We start from the raw sequence: 26,188 nt of genomic DNA, 5'->3' as shown, positions 1-26,188 counted from the left end.
AGAATGAGAAGGGCCTTGAAGGTGAAAACCGAAACCTTGAACTGGATCCGGTCTGCAACCGGTAACCAGTGTAGCTGCCTCAGCACAGGTAGGATGTGGGCCCTCCGAGGTGTTCCTGTGAGGACCCAATTGCTCCCAGACTCCCTTTGAGCTGGAGCAAGAAGAACCCCTTCTTTGTTCTGCCTGAAAATGGAGATTGCGGGGCTGGTGAGTCCTTGTGTTGTTCCCACATTTGACCCGGAGAGGAAGTGAAGCTGATTCACATTCTAAATGATGAAACTGCCAATAAACATAATACATACATGGTTCTTTCTGCTTAAATTGATTGAATATTTTTCTGTTTTTGTTTCTTCAGTGGTGCAGACAGTACTGGGAAAGCAACATTCTTTCAAAAACCAGCCAGTGTGGGTTTATCCATACTACAGTTCTTTGGAAACAGTTTTGTATGGAAAGGAGAGGCCACAGATCAAAATGCCAGAGCCTGTCACAGTCTCCATAGATCCTTATATCTGGCAGTTCATACAGAAACACCATAAACTACTGGAGGAGATAAATAAGGAAATGGCAAAATGTTACTGTGAACTAACATGGCCTCAAGTGACTTGCCCGCACCCAGTGGTCATGATACATCCTTCAGCTGCCTTATCTGAGCAAACACGAACAGGGTCTATAATGAAATCCATCAAGGGTTGGAAAGGCAAGGTTTCTGGGGAGTTTGGTTGCATCATGTCAAGGTTCAGGACTGCTGAATGCAAAATAATCCCAGCAGCATGGGACACCATAAAGAATAGCTTGATAAAGGATGTTTTGGCCATTCCAGATGTTCACAAAGAAACACTTACTCTAGCAGGTTTCGTATTCACTGTAGATGGTATGGCGAAGACGATACAAGCACATGTAGAAAATATAACCAAAGTCGAGGAAAGAGCAAAACAAACCATAGAAGAAAGTGTGTTAGTTACTCCAGTCAACTATACTGTTTTGCACTATTTGTTACTAGAAGAGAATGTCTATAAAAAGAACCCAAATTTAAAAATATCTTATGACTCTTCAGCAAAGATTCTGTGGGTACAAGGAATAAATACAGAAGTGTATAAAATGAAAATCTTCATACTGGAGAGATTGCACAAAATGGAATCAAAACAAGTCATTATTCACGCGAGTATTTTTCAGTTCCTACAGCATACAAATAGCGAACAAGTGTCGATGAAACTATTTGGTGCAAATAAAATTCATGCTTCCTATGAGCTTGCACCTGATTGTGTTATATTGGTAGGATGTGCTCATGAAGTTCTCAGGGTGGCAGAGGAACGAATGAAGAAAGACTTGGATCAGAAACAGATTACTTTAGAGGACCAGGAAATCCTCAAGAAAAGGGAGTGGAAGGAATTAATTAGAGAATTACAGAAGAGGCACAATTCTTCTGAAGCAGCTGTAATAATTGATGACTGTCTTGTCATGGGTGAAGAGGGGAAAGTAACTATAGCTGGCTATACAAAAAATGTAGCAGAAGTTTATCAGGTGCTGTGTGAGTTTGTTGGAAGAAACACCAACTTGGTAAGAGAAATCCCAGCCAAGTGTGTGGCTCTTGTGAAGTTTGTGGAGAAGGAAAAGAATGAGGTTTGGCATAGCTTGAGGCAGAAAGGTGTGAAAATTGTGTTTGGCTCACAGGCAAAATGTAAAAGCATTATTCTGACTGGATCCCAAGCGGAGGTCCCAGCTGCAGCTAAGAAAGTTGAACAATTTCTGTCCTTGGTGCATTCTCTGTGTGTGGCAATTGATAAACCAGGAGCAAAATCATTTTTCAAAAATCGAGAACAATCCTACATTGATGAAGCTAAACGAACCTTCGGCTGTTTGATCCGATTGCAGAAAGATGAAGACGATATCGAGGGCTGCAAGGAGAAGCTTGGGCACCCCCACTCTGAAATAAAGTTAAAAGATGGCGTTGTGATAACAGTTCGTAAGGGTGACTTGACCCATTATCCAGTTGATGTTGTAGTGAACGCATCAAATGAAGATCTGAAACATATTGGGGGCCTCGCTGAAGCATTGTTAAGAGCAGCAGGTCAGGAGCTGCAACGAGAATGCGATGAACATGTGAGGAAGTTTGGACGTTTGAAGCCTGGCTGTGCAGTTATTACAGATGCTTGGGATCTTCCATGTAAACAGGTAATTCATGCTGTTGGGCCAAGGTGGAATAATGAAGAAAGAGTGAAATGTAAACTACAGCTAAAGAAAGCTGTGCGTGAAAGTTTACGTCTAGCAGAAACATACAATCACCGCTCCATAGCCATCCCAGCCATTAGCTCTGGAATCTTTGGCTTCCCACTGAAAGAATGTGCCTATTGTATTGTGAGAGCAATCAAAGAGAGCTTGGAAGAATCTAGTGAGAGTGGATGTGTGAAAAAGATCTGCCTTGTGGACGTGTCAGATAACACAATTCTGGCTTTCACTGATGCCTTAAATGAAGTTTTCAGAGAAGGATCTCCCCGGCCCAGATCACCAACTCCTCCTCTAAAGGACAATCAGTCTAAAGCCATCAGGGAAGACGTTCCTATGGTATTTTCTGCTGAAGGCGTGAAACTCACACTAGTGGAAAAGGGCATTGAAGAGGCTATGGTGAGTATGTAAATGGTCATACATGTCATTTTCAGATTAATGCTTGAAAAGAATTTGTAGTTCGTTTTGTAAATGAGAAATTAGATCAGGCATTCCCAATCTTGTTGAACTTGTGACCTATTTTAGAACCTTGAGAACGTAAGTTGAGTGAGTGCCACTACAAAATGGCTTCTATGGGGACGGATGCCAATCACAAAAACGTTGTGGGTTCCAAGCCAAGCATCATCCCATGATGAGGATGCCTGCTTCAGAATGGGTGTGCTCCCTGCAGAGACAAAGGTTATCCCTCCTGAACTCCTGTGAAGCACTTCCTGTTCTACTGACGCAGTAGAAAGCCAGAATTGGCTGCTTGCTTTGTGAAACTTGAAAGTGGACCCTGCTTCAAAAGCTTTGAGAGCCACTGGTCTAATTGTGTGTTGCTGCTGTGTAATCTTATTGTAAGTATTTAGAGGCTGTTTCTGTTTCAGGCGGATGTCATCGTAAGCACTGTTGGCAGTGATCTGAAGCTTGGGGTGGGTCCGCTTTCCAGAGCTCTGCTGAGAAAGGCTGGCCCTCCGCTTCAAGTTGAGTTTGACCAAGTGGTCCAGCAAGGACAACAGGCTCAGGCTGGGAGCGTGATCCAAACCAGTGGATACAATCTGCCCTGTAAATGTGTGCTGCATGCTGTAGTTCCTTCATGGAATGCAGGGAGAGGGAATGGAATTAAGGTAACTCTTTCATTTCTTTGTCTATGCTAATTGTACTGAAGGACAGCCATGCAAAAATTTGTTTGTACTGCGAATTAATAGTTGATTTCATTGTGATTTCATTGATGTGCATTGACCAGGTCTGGGGCACATGCAGGAGCAGCTTCCAATGCTTCTGTCTAGAACTCTTGCTGAATCAGACCAATAGGCCATCCAATCATGGCATCTTTTTAAGGACTGTAGCCAGGAGTACAGCAACGAAAGCTGTCTCCTGCTTCTGCCCCTCAGTAACTGGCATTCAGAAGTATATGGCCTGGGTACATTGAAGACTCGTTCTGTAATATACAAGTTGAATAAATAATAATTAAAGTAGCAAATGGCCATTGATGATTGTATCCTCCATGTATTTGTCTCATCCCCTTTTAAAGTCCTCCAAACTAGCAGATACCACCACATCCTGTGGCAATGAATGTCACAAGTGGTTAGATAAGGTCTTTGCTTTTCATTGATTCGCTTATCTTCTGTATCAGGGGGTGCCTCTGATTTCTCCTAATATTAGAAAATAGATGAAGCAGTCTTTATCATCACCATTTACAATTTTATAAGCCTCTCTCATGTCTTCAGTGTTTTAACACTGAAATGTCCTCAACATTTTTAGCTTTTTTTCTGGAAGGTGGAGGGAATTTCCAGCTCAGCTATATATTATAGCATATTGAAACCTGTTCCCCTGTGGGTTGCTTTTTTCTAGAACCTCTGTAATTCAGAGATGTGATTGATGTTGTCTAAGTGTATATTCAATATCATTTAACAGTTAAGAGGTAACTAATCTGTCAAATCATTATAGGCACCCACAATGGCTTAGAAAATGGCTTTGTTGAACCTATGGTTTATTCTGTCTTGAATTATTTCCAAGAATCCATTCAACCAGCAGGTGCTACTTGGTCCAGCAGTATTTCACTACTATATTGGTGAACCATGCTCCGTCTTCTGTCTATCCAAGTTAAAAGGCAACTGGAAACATAGAAATATATGACAAGAGCAGATGAGAATCTTTCCCTTTATGTTCCCTTGCTCTTTATGGAAAGACAGCTTTATATCTGTCATACATTGAATTGAATCATCTGTGTAGATTAGTGCTGTGGACTATGTTCAGGGGTAGTCAAACTGCGGCCCTCCAGATGTCAGTGGACTACAATTCCCATGAGCCCCTGCCAGCGAATGCTGGCAGGGGCTCATGGGAATTGTAGTCCACTGACATCTGGAGGGCCGCAGTTTGACTACCCCTATGTTCATGAATACTGAGAGAATCAGAAAAGTGTAAATTGTTGGAGAAGTGAAAGCCTGCTCCGAGGTCTAGTTCAGAGTTACTCATAACCCAGAGGGATTATGCTGGTAGTTTTTTAAAGGACCTGGGTGGTTTTCACCTTATTTGGGCAGGTCGACCTGCCCACTCCCCAAATGGCCAGTGATGGCCCTGGACAGGATGGGAACAGGAGGTACCACTGCGCTGTTGCTGGCTGTCCTCAGAGGTTGTCCCTGCCCTCAGGAAACTGCGGGTGGCCTTGGAGGACGAGCAGCGGCGGCAGCTGGCAAGGCCCAGAGCCAAGCCCCATTTGCTGCGCTGCCACCAGCTGTCCTCAGAGGCTGCCCCCATCCTCAATAGAGGGCAGGTGGCCTCAGAAGACAAGTGGCGGCGAAGCAGCGAAAGGGGCTTGGCTCTGGAACTTGCCGGCTGCTGCTCATTCTCCAAGGCTGCCCTGCCCTCAGAAGAGCACAGGCAGCCTTGGAGAATAAGCAGCGGTGGCTGGTGAGCCCCAGAGCCGAACCTCATTTGCTGCGCCGCCACCCCCTGCCCTCAGGAGAGCGTGAACGGCAGAGGCAGCACAGCAGGTAGGCCTGGTGCCCGGACTCACCAGCCACCAGTACGGCCATTATGTGGCTGCTTCCACATAACAACCGAGAATCCTGTTGCTGGAACTTTTATTTCACAATATACACAAACAGTATATTTTGTCTTCTAAAGGCCAGTCTGTATGTTTAGAATAAATAATTGGTATTTTTTTTTCAAGGGCTGCATTCAATCAGGTAGGAAGGGAAAAGTCAAATGTACTGACTAAACACCTATTCCAGGCATGCAGAAATTGAGTATGTGAGGAAGAAAATTCTGGTCTAACCCGTTCCCTGATGTGCTACTTTTCATTATGCAGAAGATAGCTTTACATGAGATTTCCCCCACCTTTGCTCTGAGGTGATACCATTCCAAAGTCTCCCTTTCTATGGAGGCTCAGGTCGCCCAAGTAGCATGGCTAGCATTCTACCACCTTCACCAAGCCAAATTACTAGCTCCCTACTTGGCCCCAGAACACCTAGCCACAATGATTCATGTAACTGTCACCCCTAGACTAGACTTCTGTAACTCGCTGTATGCAGGCCTTGATCCAAAAACTGGTCCAAAACGCTGTGGCCAGGGTCCTCACAGCAATACCATAAAGTTCCCACATTCGGCCCAACAACTGCACTGGCTTCCAGTTGAAGGTTCTGGTAATCACCTTTATGAGCTTCCGCAGTCTGGGCCCAGTACCTAAGGGATCACCTCTCTGCCTATACCCCTCAAAAAGCCTTATTCTCTGCTACTACCGCCTGGTGATTTCTGGCCCCAAGGAAGCTCACTTGATCTCAACCAGGGCCAGAGCTGGCCCCCACCTGGTAGAATGAGCTCCCAGAGCTGATCAGAGCCCTAGTGGAGCTTAAAGAATTCTACAGGGCTTACAAAAGGGAGCTCTTCCACCAGGCATCTGGTTGAGGTTGACCTGAATTCAGTCACCTTCCATTGGCCCCTGAGCCCCCTACCATGAAAACCACCATTGATATGTCCATCCCACAGGGCCGTCAGTATGTTACAGTTAAATGGGTGTTCTCACCATGTTTGTTCCATTATTATATTGTTCTACTGTTATGACTGTATTGCTATTGTTCAATTTACCAATATTATTTGTACTGTTTTTCTCCTATTCCATGTAAACTGCCCTGAGCCCCAGGGGAGGGCTGTATATAAATCTAATAAATAAATGAATGAAAATGAATGAAAATGAATGAATGAATGAATGAATGAATGAATGAATGAATGAATGAATGAATAAATAAGAGAGTTTCTTATTTATTGTTCAGTTTCTATACTACTCCTGCCTGCAAGTGGGCTTGGGCCATTTACAATAAATAATAATACAAATACAAATATCCATCCCCCACCCTCTTAATTACTATTTGCCATGCTAACCAGATTGAGAACATCTTAAACAGAGGGGAGGGGGAGCTAAGGGGGAAGGAGGGAGGCCTGTATCATTCCCACTAACCATGGCCTCAGCCATAAGCCTGGCAGAAGAGTGCCATTTTGCAGGCCTTGTGGAACTTTGACAGCTCTGTCAGGGCCCTGATTTCAGCATGCAGTTTGTTTCACCAGGCCAAGGTCACAAGGTCAGGGAAACCTTTGTGGCCAGGGACTACCGACAGGTTGGTTTTGGCAGAGTGCAAAACTTTCTGGTGAACATATTGGGAGAGGTGGTCCCTTTTGCCCATGCACATAATCTCTAAGGTTGTATGGACATGTCCTTAACACGATACTAAGACAAACTTATTAATGTGGGAAGAAGGAGGAAAAAAGCATATTATTTGGCCTTTAATCATATTTTTAAAAATCTGCTCTACACTGTGTAGGTTCTTCAAGATATCGTAAGAGAATGCCTGGAGAAAACTGAAGCACTATCTTTAAGTTCTGTTGCATTCCCAGCAATAGGGACTGGGGGGTTTGGCTTTCCTAAATCTGAAGTTGCAAAATTAATGTTTGAGGAGGTGCTTCAGTTCGGTCGCAGGAGGAATCTGAAGTCCCTTAAGGAAGTTCAAATTCTTTTGCATCCAAATGATGAAAATAACATAAAGGTAATGTTACTACTTTCCTTTTACAAATTGTTTTAAATGCTGATCAGCAGGATGTTTGACACAATTGCCTTAGATTACAGGGGTAGTCAAACTGCGGCCCTCCAGATGTCCATGGACTACAGTCCCCATGAGCCCCTGCCAGTGAATGCTCATGGGAATTGTAGTCCATGGGCATCTGGAGGGCCACAGTTTGACTACCCCCGCCTTAGAAAGTTTACCTAGTGGTTCGTATCCTGCCACTTCACTCAACAATGTTTGAAGCCTTCCTCTCATAGAGTTGGTTCTTCCACTGGAATAATTTGAAGAAAGATTCATTAAGGAAGGATCTGAAGGAAGTCTTCAGACTTTGCTTTGTGGAGGATTCAAGCCAGTATGTCAGTCAAATTTTCCTTGCCCTTCTTAGAAGGAACTCATGACGTTTATTCTTCTTCATTTCTGAACTACTGTAAGTGATTTTGGTTTTCTTTCTAGGCATTTTATGAGGTGTTTGAATCTAAGATGGAGAAAAATCCCAAGCTTGTACCCACAAATTCTGAACAAAGTGCAGGCAAGTGGATTTGTTCAATTGGTGTCCAATTTTAATGCCTTTTTAACCTTCTAGATTGTCATTTCCATATGTTAGTCTGTTGTAGCAGGCAAAGAATATGTGAATTTTCATGGAATAGAGGCCACTCATCAAATGCTCTGTTGGCAGATGTGTACATGTAGAGAAAAAAGTTTGGAAACCATGGCATTCAAAAACAATGAAATGTAAAAAGGTAGAAGTTGGTCTGTGACATTCTACCACGTAATGTATACAAGATCAGAGCAGATAAAATGATGAGACTTTAGGTAGATAGGGTTGCTAAATACAATTTAAGTATACACCATGTGCTATGTTTGTACAACTGCCATGAATCAGCCAAACTCATGAAATAAATAATAATAATCCAGGCACCAAACGTTTGTGTTTTTTGTTAAGTACTTGATGCTTTTGCTAGATCATACAATTTCTCGTTTCATGTACAGGTTTCTTTGGATTCATTTCAACTCCCGTTTTGGGAATTCATGAAATGCAGATTGGAATGCTTACATTCCAGGTTGCCACAGGAGATATAACAAAGGAGAATACAGATGTTATCGTAAATATATCAAATGAACATTTTAATTCCAAAGCAGGTATTTAAAATAAATAACCTTTTCTGTTGACTTGAATTAACATTGAGGACTCTCATTTTGATATGCAGAATGTTTGTGTTTGTGAGACTTAGCGAGATAAATGTCTACACTGGAGGAATTTGAACATTGCCAATTGGTGCTTTTATCACCTTGCAGGTCTTTTCAAAGCAAAGTGAATTAAAACACAAAGATTAAGGGAGTGATTTGATGTGGATGTTCATATTCAAATCTGCATAGATATAGATTCCATTCCTTGGTGCACATATCATTGAAGTTTTAAAAATGCTATTCTTTGTGTTTCTTCTTTGTTTTATATCATGGTTATTCTAGGTTGGATCTGAATTTTGAAGCTGGGAAATCTCAGATACAAGAAAAGGCAGGGAGCACCAAAAAGGAGTCTTATATATGTAAATCTTTGGGGGGTGGGGAAAGCCCCCCCCCCATGTCTGAGAATTCTCCAAGAAAAAGCTCAGTTGCGATGGGGAGTTTGTCTCTGTTCATTGTTAGTCTTCATCATTTGCAGTTCTGAAAGAATAAAATAGCTGCAGACATGGTTCTGGAGCCCTCTTGCTCCTGAAAGTCCAAGGAATACCTTTCCATCTTGCTTTTTGCATGGATATGGTTCACGGGTTAAAAGAGCATAATAGGAATTCTTTGAAAGTGTTCCAGTTGGCTTCTCAAGTGGCATATTGGAACATAAAATCATAGAGTTGTAAGGAACCTACAGGGTTATCTAATCCAACCCCCTGCAGAATGAAGAAAACTCATAACTACCTGCCCACCCACAGAGACCCCAGATGATACCCCCGCCAAAAAAACCCCCAGATTCTCTCACCAGTCCGGCCTGGAAGAAATTTGCCTCCTGACCCCAAAGTGGTGAACCTTCCCTTCCAGGCAAATACTTGGCAGCAAGAAACAAACTTCTTTCACAATAATAATAAAGCATTCAGTTTGGTTTGATTGTGAGGATTACTAGCATTGAAATGTAAAGCCGGAATCCTTTCTCTTGAGTAGGCAATCGGCAATCATTGTGTGTCCGCTTTAGTGAGCTTCCACTTTAGTATGACAACTGGGAAGCAAACGTTTCAGGGTCATCTTCTTACGTCAGTGTCTGTCTTGTTTCTTTAATGAAGCATTTGGATCTGATCAACAAAACCTAAAAGACGATATGTCTTCTCTAACTATATCTTACGTGTTGGGTAGTCAGCATGGTGTAGTAGGAGCAGGTTTGATTCCCCACTCCTCCTCATGAAGCCTGCTAGATGACCTTGGGCCTGTCATACTTCTCTCATAAATGTCTCAGCCCCACATACATCACAAAGTGTAGGGAGAGGAAGGGAAGGTGATTATAAAGATGCTTTGGGACTGCTTAGGTAGAGAAAAGCAGGGTGTAAAAAACAACTCTTCCAGTTCTATATTTTCTACCTACCATTACATTTTTGTCTTCTATCATTCTTTGTAGCAGCACTTCATCATCACAAACAACCACCCTGAGAGATAGATTGGGCTGTGAGGAAGTGACTTGTCCAAGGCTACTCTGGCATAGCTGAGCTGTAATTCAGCTGTTGCATTCACCATATCCAAGGCCCAGAGTAACTTCTATAGTAGTTCACACTCAGCTGGACATATACTGTAATAACTGATTTGACTCTTGTGGTCTGACAAAGCAGCCCTGCAAATTTAAATATCCCATCAATATTTTCAGCACAGGATATGAGGTTTGAATAGCTTAACATGAATATACTTTTCTCTCCTAATTTATTTGAAGGTGTTTCCAAGGCCATTTTGGAAGGTGCTGGGCCTCAAGTGGAAAATGAATGTGCATTTCTTGGTATGTAATTATATTATTTAACTAGCACGCTTATGGCATATCTCTGTAAATATCTGCTCAAGGTGCTTCACGTGAAGAAACGTTTAACAGTGATATAAATATAAAACAATGACTCAATAAATCTGCTATTAGCAATTCAGTGAAACTAATTTTCCTGCAGGAAAACTATCTTCTGTGAAAATCATAAGTCAATAAATACCAGTTATCTGGATATGGACTACAATAATCTGCTATGTGATATTACTTTAATATAATTTTACTCTGTTGCCAAAACAAGTAAAGGTCATATAACGCCTGAATACTGAAAGTTGAAGAGTTTCCTGCCTAAAAAATCCAACAACAGGATAGTTTTAACTGAATGACAGAATTTGAGGAATTTGGGAAGACCCAGGAATATTTTTTTTAAAATATGATATACTGTTAAATATCAGTGTTAACATCAGACCAAAATTTTAGCTTTAATGGAATAAATTTTATGTATTTATTTACTATAGAATTTATATTCCACCCTGTCTGTGGAAACTCAAGACAGATTACACATCTTTAAACATCCCCGTGGCGCGGAGTGCCACGGACTGAATAAAACAGTAAGGGCACTGTGGGAGGAGTTAGGGTGGGCCCTGTCCGGGATAAAAACTCGGAGGGGCCAATCAGGAGCCGCAAAGCGGCTCCTGATTGGCCACTCCGAGTGTCCATCCCGCCCCAAGCAGCCAATCGGGCGGCTCCCCATTGGCTGCTTCACCCGCCCAGACAGCCACGGGTAAGGGGTGAGCCGCGCCGCCTTCTCCCAGCCGGGAGAAGGCTCGGGAGAACCTCGGGTGGGGGGTGGCCCTTGCAGCCTTCTCCTGGCCGGCGGAGCGGCCTCGCCGCGTCGCAGATGCGGCGAGGCTGCTCCGCCAGCCGGGAGAAGGCTCAATAGAGCCTCGGGTGGGGGGTGGGGGGTGGGCCTGCTCTCAGGCCATCTAGGGCCCATTTCATTACAAAGTGAAATGGGCATTAGATCTAGTTTCATATAATAATAATAAATCCTTATAAAATTCACAATATTAGTCACAGTAATCCACTAAAATTAAACATTTTAAAATAATACAGCATTAAATTGGATTGCTTAAATTTTGCATCAAGATGAATAATAAGCATCTCTTTAAATGTATCCAGATGAGAAAACAGGCCAGAGAGGCAGCTGGGCCTATGGATGACAAAAGAACAAAGAGATTACTGAAGTCAGACGGGGAAGTGACATAGCATCTAAATGAATTATTTTTGTCTGTGTTCACTGTGGAAGTCATAGGGCATTCAGCTTCATTTGGAATACTGTGTGTATTGAAAACAATGGATGTTGGAGACACCTTGGGGCACTCTGTACATGCACTGCTTCAGCTTGGCATTCTGTACATTCACTGGCTGTGCAGGGCTTGCAACCCCCCCCCCCTTACCCTCCTTGGATTTGTTGAGCTGGCATTGCCACAGTGGCATTGGTTCTGCTGGACACTTGGCTATACTAGGCTTGCCCCCCCCCCCCGGGATCTGTTTATCTGGCATTGCCACAGTCGCACTGGAGCTGCAGAAATGCTCCCCCCCTTCAGTTTCTACTTAGGAAAAATTTTGGTTTGACATAAGTGCCTGCTTTTTTGCTGTTTTTTCCCCTCCATTATCAATAATGGAGGATGGGGATGCTTTCTTTGGTGGCCAGTAGAATTTGACCCGATGGTCCAAACATTTTGAAACTTGGGGGGAGGAGGGGGGTCTTTTGAGTAGAGGCACAAAAAGATACATGGAAATTTTGGTGCCTCTACCTCTCACACACAAAACAACTCAGACCCCTGCATATCCCCAGATAGATTTCCCATTATAGCCTGTGGGGAACATGGACTATGTGAGACAGGATGCTGGGCTCTATGGCCCTAGTCTTACCCATTGGGACTTATGTTCCCAACAAAGGTTTATATATATATATATCTTGATTTTCATGGCTAGCTTTCATTTCCCCCCCACACATTATTGTGTATTATTTTATATTGTATTTGATATTGGTTTATTATTGGTTTATTATTGGTTTATTATTATTATATTTATTTCTCGCCTCTCCCTTTAGGCAGGTCACAATAGTCTCAATCCCGTTAAAATCCCCATTAAAAGACATTAAAAAATATCAACATGGCAGCAAAAAAGAAAAGAATCCCATCCCTCTCCCTCCCCTCCCCCCATCAATACAAGAAGATGTCCCTGACATCCCCTCCTGGGGGGGGGCCATGTCCCTGATTCGCTGACCCCAGCCTCAACCATAAGAGCTCCATTTTACAGGCCCTTCGGAAAGCTGACAAATCCCGCAGGGCCCGCAGCTCGATCGGGTTGTTTAAGGGTTGTTTGGGGGTTTTATATATGTTGTAACCCGCCTTGAGCCTTCGGGGGGAGGCGGGTAAGAAATTACATATAACAACAACAACAACAACAACAACAACAATAATAATATAAATTAGGTTTTATTTGTGGTTTTGTATGCAATGTTAAATTGATATTGTTCATGTAGTATGGAATCTTTTCATTTTAAAAAAGATGGGCCTTGAAGTGCTAAATTATAAGGGGACAGGAACTTCTTGTTTAGAAACAACATTGCCTTTGTCAAAACTATTGTATTCAAAGTTGTAGACACTAACTCTAAAGTTTCCATCTACTCCTCCATATAAATTTAAAAATATTTTCCATTTCTTTCTTTCAAGGGTGAGGACGAGAGCAACAGTTAACTTTATTATCAACCATTAGAAACTTAGGAAATTGGTCTTAAGAATGAGATGCAAAAAGTCAAAAGCTACTAGAACAGGAATAAGCAGAACTGGATTGTTAGACATTAAGTTCTGTTTTTTTTAATCAGAATGATTTTTTTTACAATAGATGTAGTTGCTAATTTTCCATGTAAGTCAACAAATGTATTGCATTTTAAGTATGTACTATTTTATTTCAAACATTAATTTTACAGTCCAGGATAGATGTTCATGTAAGTGAGAGGGAGAGAAACCAGACCATTCCGCCCCTGTTTTCTAGGGGAGGGGGAGGCTAGCTGGTCTCTATTTTGCTGCTCTTCTCTTTCCCGAATATTTATCATAGAGAGAAAGAAAAAGGTAAAAAAAATACGCTGACCCCTCTTTGATATGCTGGAGATATGCTAGAGAACTTTGGCAAGGGCAGGATCTGTCTTCCCCATATGGCATGAAGTGAGGAAACGTGCTTCAATGTGCTTTCCCAAGTTATTTTGTTTTTATACTTGGCATTTGAGGCAGACAAGAAATTATTGGTCTGCTGACCATATGTTTGAAACCCTAATTATCTGTGATGTATTATCTGCCAGGACCAATTTCATTCTCTATTTTTTTGAGGGGCTTTTTTAAAATTTTGCTGTCAAGTCATAGCTAACTTATAGCAACCCCATGGAATGTTCAAGGCAAGAGATGTTCAGAGGTGGTTTCCCATTGATGCTTCTGTGTCATGACCCTAGAGTTCCTCTCCCATCCAAATACAGGTCAGAGCCAGCCTTGCTTAGCTACTGAGATCTTATGAGATCGGACAAGCCTGGGCTATCATGGATCCAGGTCACACTTTCATGTTAGTGCCTACAGCTGAGAATTTGTACTCAGATTGGTACATAGTGGATTTACAGAATGTTATTTCTCTTATTTTTTTAGCTTTACAGCCTAACAATGGATTTATAACCACCCAAAGTGGCAATCTGATCTGTAGGAATATTATCCACCTTATCCCTGATTCTGACATCAAAGCTCAGGTCTCTAAAGTGCTCCAGGAGTGTGAACTGAAGAAGTACACATCTGTTGCCTTCCCTGCAATTGGAACAGGTTTGTATTTTCTCCTGGGAGCAACTGCTGCTGTCCAGAAGACTGTATTCAAAGGAGTTTGATGTGCTTCTATGGGAAGACAACCAAAACGGTGTTTCTCTGAAACTCTTGGAGAACAGGTGAAGTGCCAGAAGATTGGAGGTGGGCAAATGTTGTCTCCATATTCAGGAGGGAGAAAAATGAGGATATACTTGACATCTATAGCTGGCAAAATTTTAGAACAAATAATGAAACAGTCAGTCCTTGAGCAGCTAGAGCTGATGGCTGTAATTACTAAGAATTGGCATGGCTTTCTCAAGAACAAGTCATGTCAGACTAACCTTATCTTTTTTTTTGCGAAAGTCACTACCTTACTAGATCAGGGGAATGGTGTGGACATAGTTTACATTGAATTTAGTAAGGATTTTGTTAAGGTTCCACATTATATTGTTATTGACAAGTTGGTAAAATGCGATATAGATCCTATTACTGTTAGGTGGCTTGAGAACTGGTTGACAGATCACATCCAAAGTGTTCTTGTAAATGGTTTGTCATCTTCTTGGAGAGGAGTGTTGAGTGGAGTGCCTCCGGGATCTGTCCTGGGCCCTGTGTTGGTTAACATATTTATAAATGAAGGGGTGCTTATTAAATTTGCAGATTACAACTCTACTGGGAGGGGCAGCAAACACACCAGAAGACAGAATCAGAATACAAGATGATATTTACAGGCTAGAAATTGGGCTAAAATCAATAAAATGAATTTCGATAGTGATAAATGTAAAGTTCTTCAGTTTGATAGGAAAAATCATATGCATCACTATAGGATGGGCAAGACTTGTCTTGGTAGTAATATGTGTGAAAAGGATTTGGGGGTCTTAGCCAACCAGACACTGAACATGAGTTAGCAGTGTGATTTGGGATCTAAAAAGGCAAATGGGATTTTGGGCTGTATTAAAAGAAGTATAGTGTCCAGATCATGTGAGGGGATGTTACTGTTTTACTCCGCTCTGGTAAGATCTCACTTTGGAGTACTGTGTCCAGTTTTGGGCATCACAACTGAAGAAAGATGTACAGAAACTGGAACGTGTCCAGAGGAGGGCTACGAGGATGGTGAGGTTTTTAGGGACTGAGTTGTATGAAGAAAGGTTGAGGGAGCTTGGTCTGTTTAGCCTGGAGAGAAGACAACTAAGAGGTGATATGATAACCAACTTTAAATACTTGAAGGGCTGTCATATCACTCGCAGTTGCTCCCTTGTCGGCAGGGCGGGGATTGGCCCGGCCGATGGTCTGTCCGGAGGAAGGAGCCAATCGGCACCCTTCCTCATCCCGGACAGAGCCCACCCTAACTCTTCCCACTAAGCCCTTACGGCTTTATTTAGTCCGCAGCGCCTGCGGCGTCGTGGGCTGTGTTAAGATAATATGACTGTAAGACATGGCATTGTAATGGAATTTTGAGTTTGACTCCCTGTCCTTGGGAAGTGACCAGCAATTCTCTGGGAGGAATGTCTCACAGTTGTATGGAGCAAGCAACTTATGGAGAGGTGATAGCCTTTGATCTCTCTACCAGCAACACTTTGGTTTCTCTCTGTAAAGTACACTGAATTCTAGGGGATTCATTGGCTGTTTTGACAAAGGATTATCATTGGCTGTATCTGGTTGTGACACAGATGTAACAGAACTGATTTTTGCGATATATCCCTGTTATGTAAGACGGTGGTCCCCAACCACCGGGCTGTGGCCCGGTGCCGGGCTGCGAAGGCCCTGGCACTGGGCCGCAGCTCTCTGCCTCCGCAGGGCCGGGCTGGGCCGTGCATGCACGTTTGCGCGGGAGTGCCGTGCATGCGTGGCATGCACGGCCGGGCGATCGCCCTCCCCGCCACCGCCGGTCCGCAGCCTGGAAAAGGTTGCAGACCACTGATGTAAGAAGATCATAGTCTGACGAAGGGTGCTTGCACTCGAAAGCTCACACCTTGAATAAATCTTTGTTGGACTTTGTTGGTCCAGGTGCTACTGGACTCTGATTTTATTGTGCTACTTCAGACCAACACGGCTACTCATTTGAATATAGAAGATGGAGCAGAGTTGTTTTCTGTTCCCCCAGAGGGTCAGACCAGAACCACTGGGTTGAAAATAATTCAAAAGAACTTTTGGCTAAGCATCCAAAAGAAATTCCTGACAATTAGAGCGGTTCCTCAGTGGAACAGGGTTCCTTGGGAGGTGGTGGGTTCTTCTTTAGAAGTCTTAAAGAAGAGGCTAGATAGTTATCTGACAGAAATGCTGATTTTATGAACTTAGGCAGATTGTGAGTGGGTGGGCAGGAAGGGATGTGTTTGTCTCTAGTGACCCTTCCTTGTATACCCAGGGAATTGATGATCACCACTGTGGAATGGTAGGTGAATTCCCTCCAGGCCAGGGGTCCACAACCCCCGGTCAGTGGCCCGGTACCAGCGGCCGCGCCTGCCTTCCCGCAGTGAGAGGGGGGGAAGAGGCAGGCATGGCTGCCGGAACGCCAGTGACGCAAATGCGCACGTGCACGCACAGAGCTGCCGCACATGCGTGTTTGCGCACCCTGCTGGCGAAAACGTGCACGCGCAGCAGCTCTGCGCATGCGCGTTAGTGCCACCTAGTGGCCATGCTGGATTATGGAGAATTTTGGTATGTGTGAGGGAAGTCACTTGGGCATGAATTTAGGGTCACTGTTGGTGGACAGATAGCTGTGAGTTCCTGCATTGTGCAGGGGTTTGAACTAGATGACCCTGGAGGTCCCTTCCAATTCTATGATCCTATGATTGAGACCCTTGAATCCCTTCCACTTTCCACAGCGGAGGCCATAAAAAATAGGTAAGCTAGGCTGCATTGGATTGGTGAAAGAAAGACCAAACATAAAACTGACAGATCTAGATTTTATATCAGAGCTTTCTCTAATTATTCTAGCCCTCCAGTTTTTTCTCATCTGATACTGCAGCCAGCAATCACCCAACATGCTTAGTTGTGTATGTGTGTCCTGCATTTCACTATAATTTTTGAAACAATTTTTTGGCATTGTCTTACCAAAATCAGGTCATAATTTGATAAATGCTGATTGTTCGTAGATTCATCTTAATAAAAACTCTTAATGGCATCTGTCCTTACATTTTTGCAATTCAGATCTGAATGCCAACTTAAAATGAAACTTTGAAGAAGAAGAGTTGGTTCTTATATGCCGCTTTTCTCTACCTGAAGGAGGTTCAAAGCGGCTTACAATTGCCATCCCTATCCTCTCCCCACAACAGACACCCTGTGAGGTGGGTGAGGCTGAGAGAGCCCTGATATCACTGCTCAGTCAGAACAGTTTTATCAGTGTCGTGGCGAGCCCAACGCCACTCAACTGGCTGCATATGGGGGAGTGCAGAATCGAACCTGGCATGCCAGATTAGAAGTCCGCACTCCTAACCACTACACCAAACTGGCTCTTTGAGGTAGATACATTCACGAGTGGAGCAGTGTTGGTCTGGAGCAGTAAAATAAAGTTTGAGTCCAGTGGCACCTTGAAGCCCAACAAAAGTGTTTTCAAGATAGAAGCACCTGAAAGCTGATAAGACTTTCTTGACCTTAAAAGGGCCACTGGACTCAAACTTTGTTCTGATTCATTTTAAATCTGAGTCTGGAGGATTCTGAAAATGGGAGTGTTTGTGTGTCCTTAAGGAATGAGCCAGTTGGCATCCATTGTATATATAATGTATTAAATACATTTTTCTTCTTGTTACAGGTCAGGGTGGTAAGAGTGCAGAGAAAGTAGCTGATGAAATGATCAAGGCAATTGCAGATTTTGCAGGCAAGAAATCACCCCAGCACTTAAAGGTTGTTAAAATAGTCATTTTTCAGCCAGTTATGCAAAATGCATTTTATGCCTGTATGAAAAACAAAGAAGGTTCTGCATTGCCCTCCTCAGAATCCCTGATTTCTAGATTTAAAAGTAAGTTCAGTTATTTTTTTTAGAGTTCTAACAACATTTCATTAAAAATTTTGGTGCTATATTTACAGGCTGTCTCTTTTTGCAGCATATATCACTGGTAAAAAAAGGCCTGTCCCAAAGAAACGTTTGTTAGTTTTGGAAAAGAAATCAGAAGTTGCAGTGTTTGAAATTTGTGGTGAACACAAAAAAAAGGTTGAAGACACCGAGGCTTGGTTAAAACAGCTGATTCTGCAGGAGCAGGCCGAACAGCATATCTCTGATGTATTAATTGATATGTTTGATGAAGCAGCAATTAAACAGTTGAATGACCTTCAGAGAAGACTACACATTGCCATTTCCCTGGATAGAAAGCAGTCCCCTCCTGTGATTACAGTGTCTGGCATCCCCCGGGATGTCCTGAAGGCCTTCAAGGAGATTCAGGCTCTGATCCAAAGAATGAAGGATGATCAGGAAGAGCAATCCAAGGCAAAACTTGCTCAAAACCTGGTTGAATGGCAGTATTCGTTAAACGGGGAAAAATTCCTACCTTTTGGTTTGCTAGACAATCTCCATTTAGAAGATGCTAAAATTAACAATAATCCATCAGTGAAGGTCAACATTCAAGGAAACGACTACAACGTCGATGTAAAGAACACGACTGCTACAGACAACAAGGGAAGAAGCATAAGGGTCAAGCGCATGGCAAAGGAGGAAGGTACTGAGACTGTCAGCATTGATTGATGCCTGCACTCCTGTTACTTGTTGGCTGCAGCATCACCAAAGCAGCTCCTTAATCCCCAAAACAGTTCTGCTTATATCCAACAACAGCTTAAATTAGGGAGGGTGAAAATTCTAGTCTTCCTTAAGAAAAAAAAGAAGGTGGTGATGCTCAAGTCAGCTTGTAGAGTCCTACCAATTGCCCCAAAGCCTATTTTAACTAATCCTAGAATTCTGTTAGAGCAGGGGTAGTGAACCTGTGGTCCTCCAGATGTCCATGGACTACAATTCCCATAAGCCCCTGCCAGCGGGAATTGTAGTCGATGAACACCTGGAGGACCACAGGTTGATTACCCCTGTGTTAGAGGGCTTTCAGAGTGAAGTGGTATTAAGAAAATTCACTGGGAAGCCTTTCTGCACAAACCCATTTGAAATGATTCCCACATTCATGACCTTGCCCAGAACTTCTTAGCTACATGAGCTGTTTGGTTTTTGTTTTTAATTAGATCTATGTTATCAACATTCTTTCAGGATCTGCACTCTGCACTCAGGATCTGCATTCTTTCAGGATCTGCACTAAAAATCCTTTCACATTTTAACAATGACAGTTCAACAAAGTAGGAGGGTGGGCGTGCTGGTTAAATGGATCTGGGTAGAACACAGTATGCTGGTGGAGTAGTCACATAATTGTTATTTGGTCAGTTCATAAAATACTCTTTCAAGAGCTTTTGGGTAGTGCTGTCAGTGGAGGTGGGTTGCTTCTTAACTGTAGTTCCCACTGGGCTGTTTCCATTGCTGTTTTCTACAATACCTTTGTCATAGTGAAAGTGCTGGTGCCAAGCACAGGGGTTGGGAGGACCCAAGGATGCTTGGAAGGCTGGCAGCACCAACTGCTACAAGAATGGAGGATGCGTAGATGTAGCAGATGCGGCAGAAAATGCCCCCCTTGACTAAATCTTCACACTCCAGGGATCTGAAGCCCAACTCTCGTAACGTTGGTGGCTCCTGTAAACAGTACTAACAAACATTATCTGTTTTGCAGGTAAACTATTAGGACTTCCTAACCATTGGGAGGATATGAAAGGGTCCCACGTGAAAAATGTTCTGTTGCAAACTTCATCACAAGAATATCAAGACGTTGAAAAAAGATTCCGGGCTACCTGTCATAAAAAAATAGAAAAGGTGAACTTTGACAGAGCAAATGAGCTTTACAGGCTGAGGGTGCAGCTCATACATTTCCACAGGGCAGTTGGGAACCTCTGTTATGAATTCTTACATGAGATGCAGCAGCTGGTCAGTGGCGGCAGACTCCACTCCTAAGCATGTGCAGCTGAGGAAAGAAAATAATGATTTGGGCCCTGGCTGTGGTCAAGACCAGGCACATGTCCCTGGGGCTAGGGATCACTAGCAGATTGGTGTTTGCAGAGCATAATGTCTTTTGGGGAACAGGAGAGGCCATCCTTCAGATACGCCATCAAGGCAGGGGAGATGCACTTTCTCTTCTGGCCCTTTCTTCCCCAGCCATAGGACCTCAGTCTTCAAGTGGTTGTGTTTCAGACAGCTCTGCTGGAGCCATCTCAAAAAAGCCTGCAGACATCTGGCCAATAATTCTGGGGGGTATTTGGGTGGCCACCCATCAGCCTTCCTCTCAGGTTGGTTTATCTCAGCTGGCCCTGTTTCTGGTGTCAGAGTATAATATGAGAAGGGCGAAAGCAAAGGCTAAGTGCCCCCTCCACCAACCACCTCTTCTGAATATGAACCGCACTGCTTTTCAGACTCATCTTATATTCTAATAGGGAAATTGTGAAATCTCATAGAATACATGCATCCACATTCTGTGCAGTGTCACACAGGGACTGCACACAAGCAGGTCTACCATTGGATAGGTCTTTATAGCCAAAAGCCCCCAGAGGGCGCTGTGCACTGGAGCTGGAAACTTGTCTGTGCCCCCACCCTTTGTTGCTGTATTGCTGCCGAAGGAAAAGATCATGGGCCATTTCGCACGGCTTCAAAATAGCACAATGGTTGCTAATTGGAAACGCTACTAATTTGCCATAACCCACGACGTCGTAGACAATCTGCAACAATCCTGAAACCAATCAGCAAAAAGCGCTTCGTTGTGGCGCTTTCAGGGGAATCCAGAAAAGTGGATTCACCCTCCGGATAGCGATACACTCCTGCAACCAATCTGCAACAATAGCGATAAAGACCTGTGCGTTACCATTGTTGTGGGTTCTTCAAAGTCCCTCCCCCTGGCTCTCTCCTCCAAACTTCCGGCGAAGCGATCGCCATTTTTTTTCCCCCGAGCGAGTGGAGATCAATGCACCGGCGAGCCTCGGTTTAGCCAGTGAGGCTTCCCAGGCTGCAGTCCCTCCTCAGAGCAGTTTAGTCACTAAGCACAAGAAGCCCGCAGAAGCCCGTTTGCTGATGTATTTTCCCTTTATTTTTCACACTGTTTCGGCTGAAAATCGCGCCCGTGGGGGGGGGGGAGGGGGGATTTTTTTTTTCCACTCCATGGCCACGATCAAATGACAGCTCAAACAGAGGCTTCCCCAGCTTCAGTCCCTCCCCTTCAGTCACTAAGTGACCTTCAGTTTCACACATTCCATTCAGCCGAAAATCGGGCCGTGAGAGGGGGGGGGGATTTTTTTTTTTTCACTCGGAGCCAGCGTGTTAACGATCCAACAATCAAACGGAGCCAGCGTCTTAACGATCAAACAATCAAACTACAGCTCAAACACCCCAGGCAGCTGGATGGGTCTCTCCATTGCAACGAATCTACTCAGATTCGTTACAATGGGTGTGTTTTTTTTTTTAAAAACCTTTCTTAAAGGGAAAGGGGCTGTTTGGGAGCATGCTAACGGCTGCCCATTGGCTGCATGACGGCCAGGGGCGGGACGAGCTTGGCAATAGCGCTTCCTTTCTAGCGATTTCTGCCGAGACCGGAAGCCTGTGGGAAACGCTAAAAAACGCAACTGATTCCACTACAAAGCCAGGTATGCAAAACGACGAATTCCACTATTTTAAATGGCGATTTTTCATTCAGTGACCAATTTGCAACAAAGATCCCCGTGCGAAATGGCCCCATGTCTTTTGGGAGTCTCCAGCTACAATTGAGAGGATTTATTCCAGAGTTATTGAAGCTAATTGGCTTCTGAGTCTCAGATGTCTTTTCTCAATAAATTCTCACAGTGTAAGGTGAAGATAACCATAACTGACAAACATGACTTCTGTTTGGGTTAGAGGCATAGTTTCTCCACATGTAAGTCTGCCAACACTTCTCCCTTGAAGTTCAGGGGGGGTAGGGCGTCAAAACATTGTGGGGGAAAAGCCCTATAAAGTCTCAGAGCTGCAGGCCTCATGGATGTGAGTTTGTATCATATCCTCATTGGTTGGTGTCATACCCACCTTCAGTCATACGCAATCTATGTTGGAAGGGGTATGTTGAGCCTTGATTCTGTTTTGCTTTTGGAAATGGTAAAAATCTTCAATACTGATGTTCTGTTCACAACTTTTGTAGATTGAAAGGATTCAAAATCCTTTCCTTTGGCAATTCTACCAAGTCAGAAAGGAAGCAATGGATAATAAGAACGGCCACGGGAACAATGAAAAGCTTCTCTTCCATGGGACTCCCAGTTCAACAGTAACCCTAATTAACCATACTGGATTTAATCGCAGCTATGCTGGAAAGAATGGTAAGTCCATATCTGAAACCAGGTAATTTATTCTAGGAGATATTATTTGCAGGAATGGAAAGGAACACAATATATTGGCTGACCCATGTATATGTGTGTGTGTGTGTGTGTGTGTGTATATATATATATATATAATTAATGGGATTTTTAAAATTGGAAAATTAGGAGCCTCTTCAGGTATGGGTAGCTTTACTTTTAAAAGGGCAGTGTAAGGGCTTGCATACTTATGCCCTTCTTCATAAATTGCCCTGTGAATAGGCAGGCTTGGTCACCTCAAGCCAAAAATATAGTTTAATAAATTACAACAGTTTGGATCCCTCAAAGGATTTTTACCAATTCCCCCTGCTGCAGACCTTGGTCTACCCGCTGTGAGGGTCTCCTGTGAGGAGGGTCTCCTGTCCTCCCAAAGCAGCATATTGGGGAGACATTTGGAGATGCAGTTGGAAGGGGAAGATGAGAATCACATGTTCCATGAATGTGATTCATCTGTGGAAATCTTTGATAGATCCAACTCCTGAAGGATAATGAGAGTGAAGCACTTCAGAGTGTGACACTGTTATATACTATTGGCCTGTGACCTACTACTTTGAGGTTTTCTACCAGAAGGAGAGCCAGTCAAGTTTCAAGAAGGCTTCTTAGACTGGAGGAGGGCTCCAATTAGTATAACAGGCAGATTGGGCAGTCTACAAAAGGTCCAGTCTAAATTTCTGAGGGCAATTCTGGCAATACCAAACAACATCTCAAACGTAGCAGTTAGGATTGAGACAGGTATGGTCAACGTTCAGTCCAGGCTTTGGATAGCTACCTTTACATTCTGGCTAAAACTACTTTTCCAACAACAAAATCTTGCGAGTCTAATAGTGATACATTCGTTGCACCTTGGCAAATTGCACTCACTAAAATGTTGTGCTACCATGGTCTCTCATATCAATTGTTTTTGTCTATGGGTTATGACATGATCTCAACAATATTCAGGACCCACTTTTTTAGGAAAGATCTCCTAAACAGGAACACCCAGAATCAATATCTAAGAAAAGTGGTAAATCCTGAGCACAGGAGATCCTTTACCCTCCTCCGTCACAATGCCCTGCCCTCTGCTTACTTGAGTGGGAAATTTGATGGACTCCCTCTCAAGGATCGACTCTGTATCTGCAATGAGGGTCAAGTAGAGAACACAGAACACATCTTATTTGAGTGCAAGCTGTATAATCATATTCGCACAGGTGCATTAGTACCAATGCTTATAGAATGCCCTCACAACCTGAGAAAGCATCGCCTGCAAATATTGCTATCAGATACAGATAATCTGCTAAGTAGCAAAGTAGCAAAATTTGCGTGGCTAGCTTTAAGAATTAGGAAAGATTGGGTCACTCATGTATAGCTATAATAGGTCCACAGAACTTCTTATGTTTTTTGGTTAGTAGATATCGCACGTCTCTTAATCTTGTCTTTTGTTTTATATTTTAACAGCTTTACTAGTTTTATTGCTTTTATGGCTAATTTTATCCTTGTAAAATAGTCAACGGCAGTTAATGCTTCTAAATGTTGGCTTTTATGGTGGAGAAGTTTTAAGTTTTATTGTTGATGCATTTTTAACCTTTTAATGTATTACCCTCCCTTTTACAAACTGCTATTGTATAGTAGGACATATAAAATTTTGGTCTAAATGACCGTAAATAAATAAAGAAGAAGACTGGAGGAGGATGACTTCTGCTGTCGCTGAGCAAACTGATAGGATTGGCACCATCATTGTTAGTTAATCAGATATCCACTCAAAGAGTCTGTAATCCATATTTCTTGTGTCACATGGCATTTGGCTCATTTTCCAGATCCCAAACATGGGATTAGTGTTCTTCTGAGAAAATTCATCTTTTTCTCCGTTTCAGCTGCAGTGATTGGAAAGGGCACCTATTTTGCTGTGGATGCCAGCTATTCTGCACATGATACATATTCAACACCAGATGCCAATGGAAGGAAATTTATGTATCTTGCTCGGGTCCTCACGGGAGAGTTTATCGTTGGACAAGCAAACTACGTTACTCCACCACCAAAAACTGCTGGGGGAGTCGACTTGTATGACAGCGTAACTAATAATATGACTAATCCATCCGTATTTGTCATATTTCATGATGCTCAGACTTATCCTGAGCATCTGATTACTTTCAGAAATTGAGCTACCTTTCACTCGAAGAGTTTCCTTATCCTTTCCTAGAAACTTTTAACGTAATTTGAATGCAGATATCTTCATAAAAATGATTTTTAACAGAACAGTCCAAATAATATTGACTGTGATCCTACAGAAATCTGATATTGAGATTTGGGGAAGGAGTCAGCTGTTAACATGGCGCTCTGCCAAGTATCAGGACTAGATGCTGAAATTAAATCAGGATGGGACAGTGTGCACTGCTTATGAAGGAAGTACATAGGGAAATGGCTGCTCCACTTGAAGACCCAGTGACAAGGAAAGGGTTAAATACTTACACTACAGTGTACACACACACACTGAAGATCAGACTTAGGTATAATGTGTAGTTCTACCTCTTTTGCTTATGCTGTTTGCCCTACTTGGCTGAAAAAGGTCCAGTAGATGTTAAAGCCACCAAGGCCTGCCATCCATTAGACTCCCATTTCTGTTTCTGGACAATTATCTTGTACCCCCTTATTTATTCCTTCATGAGCCTATTGCCATCATAGCTTATTGTTTTTTTGTGAGGCAATTTTTAATGAGAAAAACAATATGGTTGTGTGGATGGTGCCCCCCCCCCCCGGCCAAGCTGCTTGCCCTGCCATGGCCCCTGTGAAAGGGTTGTTCAACCCCCAAATGGCTCCTGACCCCCAGGTTGAGAACCACTGGCATATAGTGATACATTTTTCCTGCCATTTCATCATAAGATCATGTACCTAAAATTCCCCCCACCGATTTATTATGTGACACTGCCATGATTCAAATACCTGAATTAAAATCAATAAATGCTTTCAATAAGTCCAGTCTCAAAGTCATTTATATCATGGGAACTCAACTTTGAAAGGGTACTTTTGTCTTCATTTTTATTCATGTTTAGAAGTAAAGATACAGGACAATTGTGAAAGGGACATACTAGCAAGTATGACTAGAGGGAACAATGTGAAGATTGTATAGCCATGATTGTATAGCGTTGTTAAAATTGCAGCACAGGGATAAATTGAAAATTCTTATGCCAAATCCCAGCTGAAAATTCGCTTGAAATGGATAAATTGTCATCCATGTAATGCTGCCTTTCTCAGCTTTTTTACCATTGAGAAACCTCTGAAACATTCTTCAGGCTATGAGAAACCTCAGAAGTGGCAGTATCATGCAGAATATAGTTGGGAAACATAGCTGTGTCCATGCCCACCTGGGTCCCCTCCCCACCACCTCCATGCCCATCCTTGGACATAAACTCCCAGGCGTTCGAGAAACCCCTGTTGAGAAAGCCTGATTGAGTGGAATAATCACCATTCAAGGAGATAGGTGGGCATTCCCTATCTTTCCATTTCATCCATTTTGCTGATATGTGTTAAGTCAGTGGTCCCCAAACTGTTTATCACCGGGGACCACTCAACGCTGGGGACCACTCAGCGCCTTTTACTGAGGCCCGGTGGGGGGGTAGTTTACTCCTCTACTCTCAACCACTGCCCTAACGCTCTCTGATCGCTATGGTAATGTTTAAACATCCCTTCAAAATAAGATACAGACATGCCACAACAATGAACATAAGGAACATTTTATTTTCATGGAAATTTTAACTCATAACAATGACAAA

The 26,188-nt window shown here is 43.0% G+C and overlaps 1 protein-coding gene across 1 annotated transcript in view; it reads left to right on the top strand.

The window, feature by feature from the left end:
• Positions 1-25,400, top strand: part of PARP14 (poly(ADP-ribose) polymerase family member 14) — a 37,886-nt gene extending 12,486 nt beyond the window's left edge. The window contains exons 6-17 of the mRNA XM_077320337.1: positions 356-2,622; positions 3,090-3,329; positions 7,023-7,244; positions 7,716-7,791; positions 8,253-8,402; positions 10,171-10,233; positions 13,914-14,081; positions 17,809-18,015; positions 18,101-18,709; positions 19,754-19,893; positions 22,232-22,406; positions 24,293-25,400. Of these exons, the coding sequence (XP_077176452.1) occupies positions 356-2,622; positions 3,090-3,329; positions 7,023-7,244; positions 7,716-7,791; positions 8,253-8,402; positions 10,171-10,233; positions 13,914-14,081; positions 17,809-18,015; positions 18,101-18,709; positions 19,754-19,893; positions 22,232-22,406; positions 24,293-24,579 (4,604 nt within the window). The 3' untranslated portion in view covers positions 24,580-25,400. The remainder of the gene's footprint in view (positions 1-355; positions 2,623-3,089; positions 3,330-7,022; positions 7,245-7,715; positions 7,792-8,252; positions 8,403-10,170; positions 10,234-13,913; positions 14,082-17,808; positions 18,016-18,100; positions 18,710-19,753; positions 19,894-22,231; positions 22,407-24,292) is intronic.
• The last annotated feature ends 788 nt before the right edge of the window (positions 25,401-26,188 follow it).

Source organism: Paroedura picta, chromosome 2 (genome assembly GCF_049243985.1).
Source record: "Paroedura picta isolate Pp20150507F chromosome 2, Ppicta_v3.0, whole genome shotgun sequence".
Lineage (NCBI taxonomy): Eukaryota > Metazoa > Chordata > Lepidosauria > Squamata > Gekkonidae > Paroedura > Paroedura picta.
This window is presented reverse-complemented; position numbering and strand designations above follow the sequence as displayed.